Source organism: Peromyscus californicus, unplaced genomic scaffold (assembly GCF_007827085.1).
Source record: "Peromyscus californicus insignis strain IS unplaced genomic scaffold, ASM782708v3 Scaffold_4__1_contigs__length_199733344, whole genome shotgun sequence".
NCBI classification, from domain to species: Eukaryota; Metazoa; Chordata; class Mammalia; order Rodentia; family Cricetidae; genus Peromyscus; species Peromyscus californicus.
Window position 1 is genome coordinate 75,703,903 of NW_026294562.1, and position 17,097 is coordinate 75,720,999.

Below are 17,097 nucleotides of genomic sequence, written 5' to 3' on the forward strand. Positions count from 1 at the left end.
AGACCCTGTCTTAAAACCAACTAAACAGACAAACCCCAGAACGGTAACGGGCTGGGGAGCCAGCGCCAGGTCACTGCAGAGGTTGGGTTCTCAGCTACAGCTCTGCCCCCGTCAGGCCCAGCTCATGTCCCTCCTACTTTTCCCTGTGATGGTCAACTGCCGCAGCCAGTGAAAAACTGTCATGATTACAAAGCAAGGTGTGGCGGGGGTCTGGAGAGATGGCTCAGTGTTTCAGGGCTCTTGCTCTTCTTGCTGAGGACCTGGGTTCGCTTCCCAGGCTCACATGGAGGCTCACAACCATCTGTAACTCAAGTCCCAGGGGATCTGGCCTCTAAGGGCATGGAGTACACATGTGGTGCTTATACATACATGTAGGGGAAACAGTCATACGTGTAAAATAATATCTAAGACATTTTTAAAAGTGAGACCTGGAAGCTGAGAAAAAAAGGAAAGTGAGATAGAGGCTATAAGAAAGAGAGCTGGGTGGTCATGCTGCCTTTATTTCCAGCACTTGAGGAAGAGGCAGGTGGATCTCTGAGTTCGAGGCCAACCTGGTCTACAAAGTGAGTTCCAGGGCTACACAAAGAAACCCTGTCTCAAAAACAAAGCAACCAAACATCTTTTCTGGTTATCTTATTTTTGTATTGATGTAATAAGCTGTCATACATTTAGTGACTTAAGACAACACCAATGGCTGCTGGTGCCCATTGCTTGTAATCAGTCACAACACTTACTCTGGACGGTGAGATTAGAGGATCACAAGTTCTCGTCTCAAACAAATAAAACCAGATTTATTATGTTACAGTTCTGTAAGTCAGATGTCCACCATTGGTCTCTGTTGGTGTGGTCCTGCCTGTGTGTTCCTCTCTGGAGGCCACAAGGGGAAATCTGTGTCGCTGCTCTTTCTGGCTTGTGTAGACTCCCTACACTCCTTGGCTCATGGCCTCGTCACCATTTGAATTTGCCTTTCCAAAGTCATATGTCCTCTGATCTCAACCAGAACTAATTCTCTGTTTTCAGAGACCCTTGGGTTTACACGGGGTCCACCTGGACAGTCTGGGATAATCTCGCTAACACAGTATCCTTCATCACAGGCAAAATTCCAAGCTCCAGCTGGGACTTGAAGGTCATGGAGGTCCCAGTTTGAACAGTTGTGATCCTTTGGCATATCAGCACTTCACTTTCTATTGGCAAAGAGTTCAGCAAGCCCAAGTGTGACCAAACCGATCCCCTAGCTCTTCTTTTCAGGTCTGTTTCTTGTGACCATTGCCAGTACCAGTTAGAATACTCAGGGTTCAATCAGTGTGGTAACTTGAGTATAATTGGCCCCCATAATCTCATACAGAGTGGCACTCTTAGGAGGTATGGCCTTGCTGGAGGAAGTGTGTCACTATGGGGGTGGGCTTTGAGGTTTCCTATGCTCAGGATACCACCCAGTGTCTCAGTTGACTTCCTGTTGCCTGCAAGATGTAAGACTCTCAGCTACTCCAGCACCACATCTGCCCACACGCTGCCATGCTCCCTGTCATGATGATAATGGACTGAACCTCTGAACTGTAAGTGAGCCCCACCAATGAAATGTTTTCCTTTATAAAAGTTGCCGTGGTCGTGGTGTCTCTTCACAGCAATAGAAACCCTAAGACAGTCAAGAAGCAGAACTACAACAGGAAAGTTTAGCACACAGAATTATTTTAGGGTGTCATGGCACACGCTTGTAATCTCAGTACTTGGAAGGCTGAGGCAGGAAGCTCACAAGTTCAAGGCCAATCTGGGCTGTAATTTTGAGACCTTGTCTCAAACAAACAAAAGAATTATTAATAAATGAATTGAATGTAGGGACTGGGCTGCAAAGAGCCAAAATAATTCTAAAGAATACATAAGTTGCAGATAACAGGATTGACCACTGTCCCCAAAGCTGAATGTTAAGGAAGAGTCCTTACCAGGGCTAAGAGTCGCTTGAAAGAACGTGACAGGTAAGTCACTCAACAGTGGAACGTCCTAAGAGCCTGTCATCTTTAGTGTCACTGCCTGGAACCAAGGACCGTGACAAGTGTGCTTGGCAGGGACCAGCACTGGAGAGCTTTGCTGGCACTCTAGCAGAGCTAGACTGACATTCCCCGGGTGATCTGCTTGGGGAATGCATGCATGTCTTTCCCAGCCCTGCTGGAAGGGATCAGACACTTTGGAAAGACATGTCAGGACAGGACTCAAGCACTGGCCACACATACTCAGTGAGAGTGTAGGCTGGAAGGAGCTGCCAGACACAGGTATTCCCGTGCTTCTAAGACAGTTGCTATAGAAACCAAGCTCTGGGGGAAGACTGCTGTGCCACCGTTCTGCATAGAGAAAGCAGCATCAAGATCAAGGTGTAGTGTGTGTGCAAAGATGTCCAAGTGTCAGAAATCTGTGCTTGCAAATGCAGTATATGGTCTGGATTTTGGATGTTGGGAGAGGAAGCATGGTAAGGGAGCTGCAGCCTCCCTGGGGCTCTTTGTTCCAGATGTCCGTGTAAGGCAGAGGACCGCCAGGATGTCCCCATCTACTGGCCCAGCAAAACTGCCACCAGAGACAAGAGAAATGAAAGTCAGCAGGACTAGAACCAAGCAGAACAGCTACTTCCTCTTGCAATGTTCTTCCAGCGCCCTCTGCTGACACACTTAATGTCATGCTCTGTGAACCATCTAGTTGTGCCCATGATCAGTCTTAAAGAAGGTACTAGAAGAACTTGGAAAAGTAATAAACTGAATCCCTACTGCGGCCCTGTGACCCACAGACTGAGAGTCAATATGGGGGCAGAATAAAAGGCTTGGAAGATTCTCTCTAGAAGACCCATGAAAGACCACATCCCTGAGGAAAACACAGAGATTAATGTAAGCGCAGTGACTTCTATATCTATCAGTCTGGCCTGGACAGAAATGATTCGGATTCTGGAGAATGGTCGAAGATGACTGTAGACCCTATCAGGTGATGACCCCGATTGCAGCTACCACATCAAGTACATCTGTCTCAGCAAATCAATATGGCTCTTGGCGTTTGGTATGAAGCCAGCATCCTGGCCTTTTCTCCACACAGAGTATATCCACAGAAGGGCCATCCTTGGCAACCAAGGAAGAACATGTGTCCCCCTAAATTCCAGGGCTCGTACCCCAGTGGAAAGTTTTGTGGATTAGGCAGTTTAAGATTTGTAAACATGAGCCGGGCGATGGTGGCGCACGCCTTTAATCCCAGCACTCGGGAGGCAGAGCCAGGCGGATCTCTGTGAGTTCGAGGCCAGCCTGGTCTACAAAGTGAGTTCCAGGAAAGGCGCAAAACTACAGAGAAACCCTGTCTTGAAAAAAACCAAAAAAAAAAAAAAAAAGATTTGTAAACATGTGTCCTCCAATGTAAGCGTCAAGCTGCACCTCACAGTTTACCCCCCAAAAAAGACCTGATGCTTGGAGGCCTATTTGTACATCAGAAGCAATATGCTGGAGATCAACAGTGGACTTACCCACAGGGACCAGAGCATGACAAGGCTCCCAAGCAAAACCAGGCTGCAGTCCATGCTGTTCTGTGCTTGGCACTTATGACCCGGCCAGTCGGGACTCAGTGTCTGTGCAGATGACAGTGCTTGCCTCTAGCCAGTGCCAATGGAAAGACTCATCTCAGATTCAAAGGATTTATTCATTTACTTCTTTATTTTTGAGACAGAGTCTCACTGTGTAGACCAGGCTGGACTTGAACTCATAGAGATCTTCCTGCCTCTGCCTCCCAGTGCTGGGATTGAAGGTGTGTCGCCAATGCAAGAGTTGTTAAAATCATAATTTAATTTTATGTATATGACTGTTGTGCCTGCATGTAGGTCCGTCCATGCACCACTTTCTTGCCTGGTGCCTGTGGAGATGAGAAGGTGCCAGGTTCCCCGGAGTCAGTGTTTCAGGTGATTGTGAGTGACCATGTGGGTGTTGGGAATGGAACTCAGTAGCAGCCAGTGGTTTTGTTTGTTTGTTTGTTTGTTTTTGTTTCTGTTTTTTGAGACAGGGTTTCTGTGTGTAACAGTCCTGGCTGTCCTGGAACTCGCTTTGTAGACCAGGCTGGCCTCGAACTCGCTGTGAGATCTGCCTGCCTCTGTCTCCCGAGTGCTGGGATTAAAGGCGTGCGCCACCACCAGGCTTAACCGCTGAGCCGTCTCTCCTGTGCGCTCTCTCTTTTTAAAAAAGTCATTTATTTTATTTTATGTATGTCTGTGAACTTTTTGTCTTCATGTGTGTGCCTAGTGCCTTTGGCGGCCAGAAGAGGGCCTTGGGTCCCTTGGAATGATATTTGCAGGCAGGTGTGAGCTGCTCTGTAGGTGCGGGGAACCAAACCCTGGTCCTCTGCAAGAGCAGTAAGCACTGTTAACTGCTGAGCCGTCTCTGCAGCGCCCACCCCAAGCCCTTTTTACGATGATCACCCTTTGTCATCCTGAGACTGACTTGGTCTCTTGCTGCTTTCCTGGTTGCTGAAACAGCGCCCGGCAGAAGCAGCTCCCGGGCCGTTGTTTCGGCTCGCAGCTTCAGTGGGGGGTGCAGCCAGGCTGATGGCAGCAAAGGCTTTTCGTGTCTCAGTGGATCAAGAAAGCAGAGCCAGACTGGAACTGGAGGCTGGATATCCTTGAAGACCTGTCTTTGGAGGCCTGTGTTAGCCAGGCAGACCTCATGTCCCAAAGGATCCACAGCCTCCCAAAACAGTGCCACTGGCTGGGGACCAGGTGCTTACACCATGTGCTGTGAGGGACATTCTACAACCCAACCACAGCGGCGCTCACTGTGCACCACAGCCTCTGTCCTTGACAGGTGAAGTGTCCAGGCTGTGTGGTCAAGCCTGGCCCAGGAGATGCTGTGCTGCTCGGGAGAGGCTTGGGAGGGGTCCAGCTGGAGGCCTGGGTCCCTGACTGTCAAACGCTGTCTTTTCTCATGAGATGAAGGAGCAGGTCTGTTCCTCCATGCACTTCTATGTCACTCTGCCTTAAGACAAGTCCAGAAACAATAATGACAGCTGAGAGCTGGCCGTGGGCTGGAACTTCTGAGACTGTGAGATAGAATAAGTGTTTCTTCTTCTTTTCCCCCTCCCCCCTCATCCCTCCTCCTCCTCCTCCTCCTCCTCCTCCTCCTCCTCATTTTTTGAGACAGCGTTTCTCTGTGTAGCACTGACTGTCCTGGAATTAGCTCTGTAGACCAGGCGGCCTCGAAATCAGAGCTCCGCCTGCCTCTGCCTCCTGAGTGCTGGGACTAAAGGCGTGCGCCACCACCGTCCAGCTAAACCTTTCTTCTTTTATTTTTCTCAGGAATTTTGTCACAGCAACAAAAACCCAACCACTACAGTCTGTTGATTTTTCTTTTTAAAATTACAACTTTTTGTGTGTGTTTACCGCCCTGTTGTATGAAGATCAGAGGACCAACTTATGGGAGGCGGTTCTCTCCATCCGCTGTGTGGCCCCCAGGGATTGAACTCAGGTCCTCAGGCTTGGAGGCAAGCACCTTTACCCACTGAGCCCTCTCTCTGGCCTTGACTTGTCTTTTTTCCTCATTTTTATTGCTTCTTAGTAGCCGGAAGAGGAGATGAGGTTCTTTCAACCCAGGCAAGTGGCTCAGGACAGTTTTGTCATCTCCAGTGGAGTCCCCTGTCTCTGCTAGGACCGTGAGGACAAAGCCCCTCAGTGGCTTATACGTCAGACAGTTATTTTTGTGGTTTATCAGACAAACGTTGAATGAAAGCTGGTCAGTGGGTATGTATAATCCATGGTGCGAAACAGTTATGTGGGACTGTCACAGAGTAGGAGATTTTGAAAATGTTCCATATTATCACCTCCTTCGTCTTCTTCAGTCAAAGATTCCTCAACACGTTTCTCTGCCTCCTTCCTTATATCTTTAGAAACAACTTATGTCTTCCTTTGTTGTCAGACTTTCTTTTGGGACCACCAGCTCCCGAATAATGACACAGAGAGTTTTTACTGATTATGAAAGCGTGGCCTTTAGTTTAGCCTTGTCCTCAACTAGCTCTTATAACTTCAATTAACTTGTTTCTATTAATCTACATTCTGCCACGTGGCTCTTTACCTCTCCATACTGTACATCCTACTTCCTTAGTGTCTCCTTGGTGTCTCTGCCTCTCTTCATCCCAGAGTTCCTATCACTGCCCAGAAGTCCCGCCTCTTCTTTCCTGCCTAGCTATTGGCTCTTCAGCTCTTTATTAAACCAATCAGGTACCTTAGGCAGGCAAGATGAAACAGCAACACATCTTTACACAGTGTGATACAATATCCCACAACATTCCTTTAGTTAATTTACCAGTCCAGCTGAGCGCTAGTTCAAGAGCTTGACCTTTAACCTTATCACATGATGTCAGTTATCCTTTAACTCCATCGTGGCAGGTTGTTTCTTTGGTCTGAAGCCATTCTACTCTGTCTTTGCCGATGGCACAGCCCCGATAACCATATGAAATACTGGATGGGTCAGCCATATAGTGCTGTGTACCATCATTCACGCTGAAAGGCCCCCAACATGGAATTTGTCCAAAGGTCTAAGAACACTGTAGTGTGTACACGCATGTATATGCTGGCTGTTCTGTCTGTGAGATGTTCTAGAGGATTCTTACAGCCAGAGTTAGATCTAAAGTTGGCAGTATCTTCACTTGTTATGTCTGCTAATGAATGAATATCTGCCAACAAACCTACATTATATATGAGTCCAGCATGTTGGTTAACAGTAAAAGTCATTTGTTGGAGCCTTTTCCATGAAGTTTAGAAAGGACTAGCTTTTCTACGTTTAAGTTTTTCTACGTTTCTAAGTTTAGAAAGGACTCTCTTTACATCTGCTCCTAATAGCTGTACTGTTTCCCATGGCCTTCACGGCATACTCAACTTGAAACGTCTTCCATCAGGAGAGTGTAGAGGCCAGCCGACTGCACCCGCTACCATTGGAGTTCACAGTGCTGACTCACAGGCCTCAGAGGGCTTCCAGGTCTCAAGTGCCCTTCACAGTTCTGCGGACTAGACATCTAAGAAAAAGTCTTAGCAGGTTGGTCTCTTCAGAGGCCTCTCTCCTTAGTCATTTTCTCCATGTCTTCACATGGTCTTCCTGGACTTGCTCTGTATCCAAATTTCCTCAGCAATCATATGGGATTAGAGCTGACTCTAATGACTTTTTAATTCAGTTATCAATTATTAAAGACCCTATATCCAAATGTAGCCATTTTCTGAAATACTAGAAGTTAGGACGTCAACATATGAGTCTGAGGGGAAGATTCCATTCAATCTCTGACAGCCAGGATTGAACAGATTTGCAGACATTATTCTATTACTGCAGGACCAAGAGCAGCCTCACCCACAGGGCTTTGGGGGCAAGGAGCACTTTCTGTAAGTCAGCAGCTCCCTTCCCGAACCCAGGGAAAGTGAGCAACTTAGATGGCTCCCCCAGGACTGCTTGTGTTAAGAGTGTTAGTGTTGGGTTGGGGATTTAACTCAGTGGTACCCTGGGTTTGATCCTCAGCTCAAAAAAAAAAAAAAAGTGTTAGTGTTGCTAGGCGGTGGTGGCGCACGCCTTTAATCCCAGCACTCGGGAAGCAGAGCCAGGTGGATCTCTGTGAGTTCAAGGCCACACTGGTCTACAGAGCGAGTTCCAGGACAGGCACTAAAACTACATAGAGAAACCCTGTCTCGAAAAACCAAAAGTGGCTTGTTTGGGGGGGGAGGGTAATAGGAGTCCATTAATCACCCTTTTCCTGAGCCCTCAACCCTGTTACAGAGTTAATCACTTAACTGTCTATTTCTCTGAGACCACATAGGTCCCGCTAGCAAAGCTTGGAACCTGGGAAATAGGTCAGAATGTAAGTAGGCTCCCCTTTAGGGGAAAAGCAGGAAAGGTAGATATGTAGATGCATCATTTCTCCTTCCTAGCCGCTATTGTTTCCTAAGTCAGTCAGGAAGAGGCCAGGGGTGTACTACACTTTTTATTTATTTTTATGTGCATGGGTGTTTTGCCTTCATGTATGTATGGGTGAGGATGTTGAGTCCCCTGGAATTGGAGTTACAGACAGCAGTGAGCTGCTATGTGGGTGCTAAGAATTGAACCCGGGTCCTCTGGAAGAGTAGTCAGTGCTTTTTTTTTAGATTACAGGTGTGCACCACCATGCCTAGCTTTTTTTTTTTTTTAAGCCAGACTGGTGGTGCAAATTTGTAATATCAGTGCTGATGAGGTGGAGACAAGTGGAACCGTAGGACTTACCCAACAACCAGCCGAGGCCAGTCTGAGCGCCAGGTTCAGCGAGAGAGCCTGTTTTAAAAAATAACATGTCATGTGATTGAGGAAGACACCCAAGGGTCCCCTTTGGCCTCCTCGTGTGCCTACACACACACACACACACACACACACACACACACACACACACACACACACGAACATGCACACACAAAGAAACACAGAATCTAGCCGTTTGTAATATTCTCTCCATGCTGTCTCTGTTAGGACTCCTGTCCTTCTGACTTTGTGTAGGTAAGGAGAAGAGCAACTCTCCATGTTTTCTTTTCTCCTTACAGGATTCTGGAGTGAGAATGACAAGGAGAGCCCTCCAAGAGAAAGGCTTGAAAACAGAGCCCCTCAGGAGGCTTCTTCCCAGGAGAGGCCTCCGGACAAATGCTCGCTCTACTTCCTCGGTGCCAGACACCAGAGCTCCGGGAGGTGGGAGCAAGGCCCAGAGGGCACCCAGGACGATACCACAGGGGAAGGGGAGGTGAGCGGGCCCATCCCACAAGGTGAGGCCCTTAGGTCTTCTTTAGCTGCCCCAAGATCCAGTCACCTACTCGCACCACGTAAGGGTGGAGAGAGCTTCGGAGCTGGACGCCTACTGCGTGTACTTGGAGGTAGGCGGCCAGCTCTCCACTTGTCCCTGACCCTAAATCATGGATCCATCTTGCTTGTTGTGGGTCCAAAACTGTGGTGCTTGGGGCAGGTCACAGACAAGGAGCGTCTGAGGACGCTGCTGGGTGATGCCTAGAAGCAACTTGAATATACGAAAGAACGGATGCCGGGCCGACTTGGCCACCTCTTCCTGCACCAGGGCAGCTACTCACCAAAGGCCAGGCATGGCCCCCAGGGAGGCACCTTCGACCTTCGGAACCACAGGATCTACCCTGGTGAGCAGTGAGCAGTGTCTGAAGCATCGGGCAACAGGTGCTAGGTGCTCCCTTGCGGAGTCTGTGATTGGTGTCATAATTCATGCTTGTGTAGGAGTATGCCCGTGTGTAGAGATACCACTCCAACAAACACCTGAGCTACCCTCCCTCCACAGGCCTCTGGACACTAGGCCTGCCAATTAACCTTTGGCTGGAGAAGACACATGCCAACCTTGCCTGTCAAGCGAGGGGCACACATGGTCTAATGACCTTTCAGATCAGGCTCTGCCTCCTGCTGTAGGACCCAAGTCCAGGAATGGATGGAGACTTGTGGTCCAGTCCCAAGCCTGGAAACTACCCATTTGAGTGGTTCCAAGGGCTTTCATCAACCTCTTGCCTCCTGACTTAACGGTGTGCTGGGCCTGCCATGCCGGGAAATGTCTCCCACTTTTGAGGGCTTACTAACTACATACTGCAATTTTGTGGGAGTTGTTTAATACACCATTCCTGTGTCATAGATCCTGTTACTTTTACATTTTACAGATATGGAAACTAAATAGCCAAGCGGTTGAAGAGCTTACCCTAAGTCATGCAGCCTGCCTGTGGCAGAACCAGCTACCTGCCTGACCCCACAGTTCCTGCTAGTATACCACTTCTTGTGCTGGGCATGCTGCTGGGGCTGAAGCTGTGACTTGTTAAAGCATTCATTTAAGGAACATCCATTTTTCTCAGTGGAAAACTATATAGGACTTTAAAATTTTTTAATATTTTTTATTTATTTATTTTTTGTCTCACTATGCAGCCTTTGCTGGCCTGGAACTCACTTGCCCAGGCTGGCCTCGAACTCACAGAGATCCGCCTGCCTCTGCCTCCCGAGTGCTGGGGTTAAAGGTGTGCCATCACCACCACCCAGCTCAGGACATTTTTTTCTAATATAATAAAATGAGCAGATGCTCTGTGGGAGGAAAGTGAACTTTGTGTCCATAACGGAGATGACGTTGAAGTTCTGTTGTAAGGCTAGTAATTCCAGCTCGGCCCCTGGATCCCTGAGTGACCTCTCTAGAATGCTACTGATGCAGGAAGAGTATTCCAGGCCCACATGCTATCCTCTTGAGTGACTGAAGAGCTTCAAGTGACAAAGGTTATTAATTAAGACTTCTGAATTTCCAGTGGGGCAGAAGTTTTCAAATTTCCAACAGATACTAATTTTCAGGATTTGAAAATGAAAAATAGGAGTTCTAGGGAGGTCTAGAAAATCATGCTTTATATTTTTCATAACTCTGTGTACTTTAAAAACTAAGAAACTCATTTAGTAGTAGTTTAAAAGAGCTTGTGGACGATAGCGGTGCTTGACTTTAATCCCGGCACTTGGGGCAGAGGCAGGAGGATCTCTGTGAGTTCTAGGACAGTCAAGGCTACACATAGAAACCCTGTCTCAAAAAACAAAAACAAACAGAAAGAACTCTAAGCCTTAAATACTCAAAAGGTAGAAACCGCCAGTGTGTGTCACTGGGTAGTATTTGAATAACAAAATGTTTACAGATACAATTCGATTTATAGTACTCCACAATCATGAGTTGAAATTGCTGATGTAAAAACTAGGTTACAAATATATAATTTCTCCAAACATCCTGGGATTTCTATAAAATATACTATGCATGAGGCACATTCATGTTTATCTTATTTGTAAGAATCACTCAACAGGAGAAGGAGCACCAATGCATTTTAATGTCGGGGACCACAGGAGAGCGAGTGGACTGGACCGTGACACTCCCTTCCAGTTACGGGCTCCCAAATCCCAAGGGTAGCTACCTTGACTTGCTGTTAGTTTTCCGGTCCCTGCTCTGTGAGCTGACACAGTGGCTCCTCCGAGCCAGGACTCTGCTCTTGAACCTCAGTTATTAGAGGGCCGTTAGTTAGGTATGTTCCCTCTTTTCCCAGTTTATTTCCTGATTGTTTTTGAGATTAAAACAAAACCCCTCAGGTTTCCCAGTGAGCGTCATCAAGGATTTTGAATAGAAACACCCCTGTGGGCTGAGCAGGAATGATGTATGCGAGTGCTTATGAAGCCCAGGCATCGGAACTGTGTGGAGTCGAACGCTCCAGCTCTGCCCATGCCTGCCTGTGAGGCCTTGGCTGAACCTCTTACCTCTTTGAGCTTCAATTTAGTGGGTAGAATCATATCTAGGAAGCAATATTGTTGCTTCATAAGGTAATATTGTAGAAAGGTTACCAGCACGGCTTTGGAGTCAGGCAGGCTGCGGTTCAGATCCTAGCTTCATGATTTCCTACCTCTTTGATTTGGGGCAAGTTCTAACCACTGGATTTTTCTCTTCTGTAAAATAGGGACCCGGGATCTATTTCACAGGGCTTTGGTAAGTTTAAGTGAGATCACATATGAACTGCTTTACTCAGAGCAGGGTACACTGTACATGCTTGATCCATGTGGGCCAGTATAGTCGTTATTACCCACTGTATCTACCTCACAGGGCCAGTTGTGAGGGTGAAGGGTGGAGGAGAAGGCTGCGGGTACTTACTAAGCTGTGAAGTGCTATTAACTTGCCAGTCTTTCCTCTGGAGACGGGAGATAGGAAGTTACCATCAGACATTAATAGAATGCCCAGGAAGAGGGACTGGTATGCTTCTGGCCATGCAGTGTGGCTAGGCTTAAGGGGTGGTGCCACTATGGGTAAGTGGAGAACTGGGTGCAGCATGCCCTCACGTGAGGGTTACTGCAGTCAAGTGGGGACATTCAATGCGTATGACTTTTACCCTTGGGAACAGGGAGAAAACAGGTTCGGTTTTAAGGATGCTAGCAGAGGGAAATAGAGTGTTTGCCTAGCGTGAGCAAGGGCCATGGGTTTCATATCTAGCACCTCAGGAAAACACAAACAAAATACCCTCTTCTTGGTTAAAGGTTTTGGATAAAGAACAGTGCTAAATGGATGTATCCACAGTGTTTTTAAGTAGGACTGGAATTGCAGGAAGGACCATGTGAGAAAGTGCTGAGAGGTGATTGGAGTGCACATTTAGGAAATGTTTCCACGGGCTGGAAGCCATGCACCCTCCTACCATGAGTGCACATGTCATTGGGCAGAGTGCCGTTCTGAGGGCCCTCCAAAGACGACATCACGCGATCCTGCCCTCCCAAGACGATGTCACATGATCCTGGCCATAGCCCCACAAAGTAAACCCTCAGATCAGAGCTGGGAGTCTGGGAAAGTTAAGTCCAATGCCCATGCTCGCACAGGTTCTGTCTGCACAGGATCCAAGCCTTTCTCCTGCACTGAGCTCCTCCACCCTCAGCATCAGACTGCTGATCCTGAACAAGGATGGAGTGCGGAAGAGTAAGGTCCCTCCCCTCGGTCCCTCCCCTCCTGGCTTCAGCAGCAACTCTTGCTCCTGATCTCACTCCTCCATCTCCAGACTTGGCTTCCCTATTCATTCCTTATTCAGGGTCTTCTGGGCACCATCCTTAGACTTCCTCTAACCCAGGGAAGGAGCTCTCATTCTAACCAGACTGCCTCTCCGAACTGAGCTCCTTGCCTGTTTGGTGTCTAGGTTCCCAGCTCATTCAGCAGCATTCCCTCAATGCGTCTCTGCTGAGTTCCCATTCCTAACCACGGCCCTTCAGTTTCAAACTGATGTGGCAAGTGGGCAGTCTAGGGCTCCTTTACAGTCAGTGCCTCTTGGGTAAACTCTTGGGACTAAAGGTTAACTGCAGGCTGTGTTTTCTGAGAGTTGCCAACCGGTTGGAGATGAACTTAGAGAGTGGGATTCACCTTCTCCCCAGCCAGCTGGTCACTGAGGGCCCAGTGCTTGCCAGATTCAGTAACCGGAGCAGGTGACACATTCATGAGCAGAACAGACCCAAGCCCTGGCTTCAGGAAGCCTCCGGGCAACTAGGGAAGATAGACTGGCATTCAGTTCTCCCTGAATACCAACTCTTAGCCTGGTGTGGTGGCACATACCTGTAATGCCAGCCCTTGGGAGGTGGAGTAGGAGGATCAGGAGTTCAAGGTTATGTTTGGCTACTTATCAAATTAGAGGCCAACCTGGGCTACATAAGACCCTGTCTCCAAAACAAACAAAATACACACTATGAAACTGTGACAAATACTGTGAAGAAAAAGTTGAGAGTTCTGTGAAAGAACATAGTGAATAAGTTAAGACAATGACAGTATGGGCCCACAGCATGGAGAAGAGAATTCTGTGGAAAGGCAATAACAGACCCTCAAAGGGAGAAAGCGCTTGCTGTGTTGGGGAGTGGCAATGCAGTCCGTGTCGCCGCCGGACCGACCCTGCCGGCTTCTGGGTGGGGATGGTGTCATAGACCTTGCAGACCATTTTGGTGTTTAGCTTTTGATTTGGAAACAGTTTTGAAGTTACAGAAAAGTTATGAGGATGACACAAAAGATGTCTGCATACTTTGACTGCACACTCCCCATTGTAAACGTCTCGTTCCGCCTGACCTATTGCCGGTGTCCACCTGTAATGTGTCCTCACATCTTGTAGTCTGAACTCTGAGAAGAAGTCGTGTACATCATGTCTGTCTACACTGAAAATACAGCGGCCGTGTCCTGCAGCAGTGCTGTCCTCGCTTCACTGAACGTCGTATCTCTGAGCAGACGCGGCGTCTCAAGGTCTCCCTGTCTGTCACTGGCTGTGTCTAATCACCTTCAGCAGCTCTTCCCCTTAGGACAGAATCAAGTCTACGAATGATGTGGCGCACACGTGGTGGTTTCTTGCTTGTATCTTTTATTGTGGCATAGACTTTCTTTCCTTTGTTCGAATAGACAGTTTCTCCTTTTGGGTCCGTCTGCTCTTTCTGTTATTGTGTGTGTGCTGTGTATTCAGGGTTGGAAGAATGTGTAAGTGATCCTCCTCAGTGTCACAATGAAGGCACACAGGATCTCTTCCTCTGAGGATATTAAAAAAAAAATGGTTTTTGAGACAGTGTCTCTCAATGTAGCCCTGGATGTCCTTGAGCTCCTTCTATAGACTCAAACTAAGCTGCCTCTGCGGCCTCCCAAGTGCTGGGATTAGAGGCGTGCAATCTACACTTTTTTTTTTTTTTTTTTTTTTTGAGACAGGGTCTCACTACATAGCTCTGGCTGACCTGGAACTCACTCTGCAGGCCAGGCTGGCCTCAAACTCACAAAGATCCACCTGCCTCTGCCTCCAGAGTGCTGGGATCAAAAGCATGCAGCACTACGCCCAGCTAGCAATATAAAGTTTTTTGTTTTTTTTTTGTTTTTCGAGACAGGGTTTCTGTGTAGCTTTGCGCCGTTCCTGGATCTGGCTCTGTAGACCAGGCTGGCCTTGAACTCACAAAGATCCGCCTGGCTCTGCCTCCCGAGTGCTGGGATTAAAGGCGTGCGCCACCACCGCCTGGCATAAAGTTTTTTAAAATTTGTTTTTAGGGCTGAAGAGTTGGCTCAATGGTTAGGAGCACTGGCTTCTCTTCCTGGGGTCCCAGGTCCATTTTCGGAATTTACATGGCATCTTGCAACCCCCTGTAACTCCAGTCCCGGGAGATCTGATGCCCTCTTCTGGCCTCGGAGGGAACAGCATCCACTGCTGCACAGACATACATGAAGGGAAAACACCTATACACATAAAACAAAACAAAAAACGAAAACCTGGAATTTCATTCCAACTTCATTGCAGTAATGAAGTGGCATGATTCAGTTTGTGTATCAGACCATCCTGAATGCTATGGGAAAATGATCTGGAGCCAAGGCAATAAGAATCCAAAGGGGGTGGACTGGGACTTTTGAGGCGTTCCCTCAGTGAGGTGTACGGAGGAGTGGGGCAGGAGATGGCAATAGGTCTGTGGAGACAGATCACAGGGGCCTTGACTACCAGGCCACTGAGGCATGATCAGCAGGCCACTGGGTGGCAGGGTGATCTGAGTTTTAGAGGGATTGTTCTGCCAACCCGGAAATATGATTTGGAAGGCCTCAGTGCTGTTTCAACCTTTCTAAAGCAGCTGTTTGTTACCACTGAGGATTCCGGTATGGTTCCCATGCCTGACCATCTCCTTGTGCATGAGTGTACAATGGTAATCCTAACACCTGTCTCACCTGTGCTTGACCAGGCAATATGTTAGCAAACACCTCTCTCCTGGCCTCATTTGGGCCAACACCATGCCACACAATCTCCCCTCACACTGTGGGAAATGAGTCCAAGTCTGCCTGGAACATCTTCTTAGAAGCTGGTGCATAGGGAAGTCACAGTCTTGCCTGTGGAGTGGTCACAGCCATGGCAGAAATTTTGAGAGACTAGAGAAAGCCAGACGCTGTGAAATCTGAGCAAGGCAAGGTTGCTTCAAGTGGGAAAAATCTGGGCAGGTCTACAGAGAAGGTGGCCAGCGACCTGAGCCTTGAGTGCAGAGAACACGATTATCTGTCTCACAAAAGAAGTATTTAATCATTCAGTAAATAAGAGGAAAAATTTTAAAAGCTAAGCCCAAATCTTCATATGTCATTGACATTTTCAAACATGACTGTTGGTGGTTTCATGATACTCCATATAATAATCCATACTTAACTCCCATTGTTGAAATAATTCATTCTGGGCAGCATGACCTTGTCTAGGCACCAAGGACAGAAACAACTTTGGGAACCAGATGCAATTTAAGAATCAGAGCTCAAGGGGCCGGAGAGATGGGTTAGCAGTTAAGAGTACTGACTGCGCTTCCCAAGGATTCAGCTTCAATTCCCGGTGCCCACACGGTGGGTCACAACTGTCTGTAACTCACGAATGTGGTACATGGGCATACATGCAGGCAAAACACCAATACACATAAAATAAATAAAAGTTAAAAAAAAAAAAGAACCAGAGCTTGTTTGAGCTTGAGTTCAAATTCTAGGGAGAACAGGATATGTACCAGGCCCTGGGGTGTGCTGGGTATTGGGGTGTAGTCCCTGTCCTGTGAGTCTAGTGGGACTCATAAATGGAAAGACAGAGTTATACAGCATCATGGAGAGGACCACCACGGAGGCCATCAGAGGACCAGCCCCATGTGCACATGGCTAAACGTATCTCTGTCCGAAGACAGAAAACACGCCCATCTACTTCTAGGTTGCTGGTTATTTGTTTTCTATTTCAGTATCCTTTTCTCCCATTTTGGGGGAACTATTGATATATTCCAAAATCTCAACACCATTCTTACTTAATTCCTTAAAAATTTACTTTTATGGTTGTGCTGTTGTTATTGTTGTTTTGTTTTTCAACAGGGTTTCTCTATGTAACTCCTGCTGTCCTGGAACTCTCTGTGTAGCCCAGGCTGGCCTCGAACTCAAGAGATCTGCCTGCCTCTGCCTCCTGAGTGCTGGGATCAAAGGTGTGTGCCGCCTGGCTAAGATTTATCCTTATAGGGCTGGAGAAATGACTCAGCAGTTAAAAGCACTTTCTGCTCTTCCAGAGGACTCATGTTGGGTTCCTAGCACCCACATCAGGCAATTTGCAAACACCTGTAACACCTCAAAGGGACTCAGCACCCTCTCTGGCCTCTGAAAGTCACCTGTGCAACACATATGGCATACACACACATACACACACACACATACACACACACACACACACACACACACACACACACACACACACAAAGAAAAGTAATAAATCTTTACAAAATAATTTTTTAAATAACTTGTTTCTTGACTTACTTATGTTCTAAGGATCTCTCTATATCTATATCTCTATATCTATCTATGTATCTATCTATCTATATCTATCTATCTATCTATCTATCATCTATCTATCTATCTATCTATATATATATATATATATATATATATATATATATATATACAGAGAGAGAGGTACATGCCTTAAACAAGGTGGAAGCTGAGTGATTCTGAGGTTGTTCTTTGCCCTCTCCATGCCCACAACAGCATAGGAATGCCCACACTTGCCCACACAGCCATTAATTAACTAGTTAAAAAAGCTAAACTCCTTCA

The 17,097-nt window shown here is 47.3% G+C and overlaps 2 protein-coding genes and 1 pseudogene across 2 annotated transcripts in view; 2 read left to right on the forward strand and 1 right to left on the reverse strand.

Annotated features, from left to right (window-relative positions):
* Window positions 1-13,946, forward strand: part of Bcl7c (BAF chromatin remodeling complex subunit BCL7C) — a 31,846-nt gene extending 17,900 nt beyond the window's left edge. The window contains exon 6 of the mRNA XM_052760970.1: window positions 8,555-13,946. Coding sequence (XP_052616930.1) covers window positions 8,555-8,752 — 198 coding nt within the window. The 3' untranslated portion in view covers window positions 8,753-13,946. The remainder of the gene's footprint in view (window positions 1-8,554) is intronic.
* Window positions 5,771-6,860, reverse strand: LOC128094563 (proteasome subunit alpha type-3-like; annotated as a pseudogene).
* The window catches only part of LOC128123837 (basic proline-rich protein-like), a 45,919-nt gene continuing 37,861 nt past the window's right edge, over window positions 9,040-17,097 (forward strand). Inside the window, exon 1 of the mRNA XM_052760130.1 lies at window positions 9,040-9,158. Coding sequence (XP_052616090.1) covers window positions 9,040-9,158 — 119 coding nt within the window. The remainder of the gene's footprint in view (window positions 9,159-17,097) is intronic.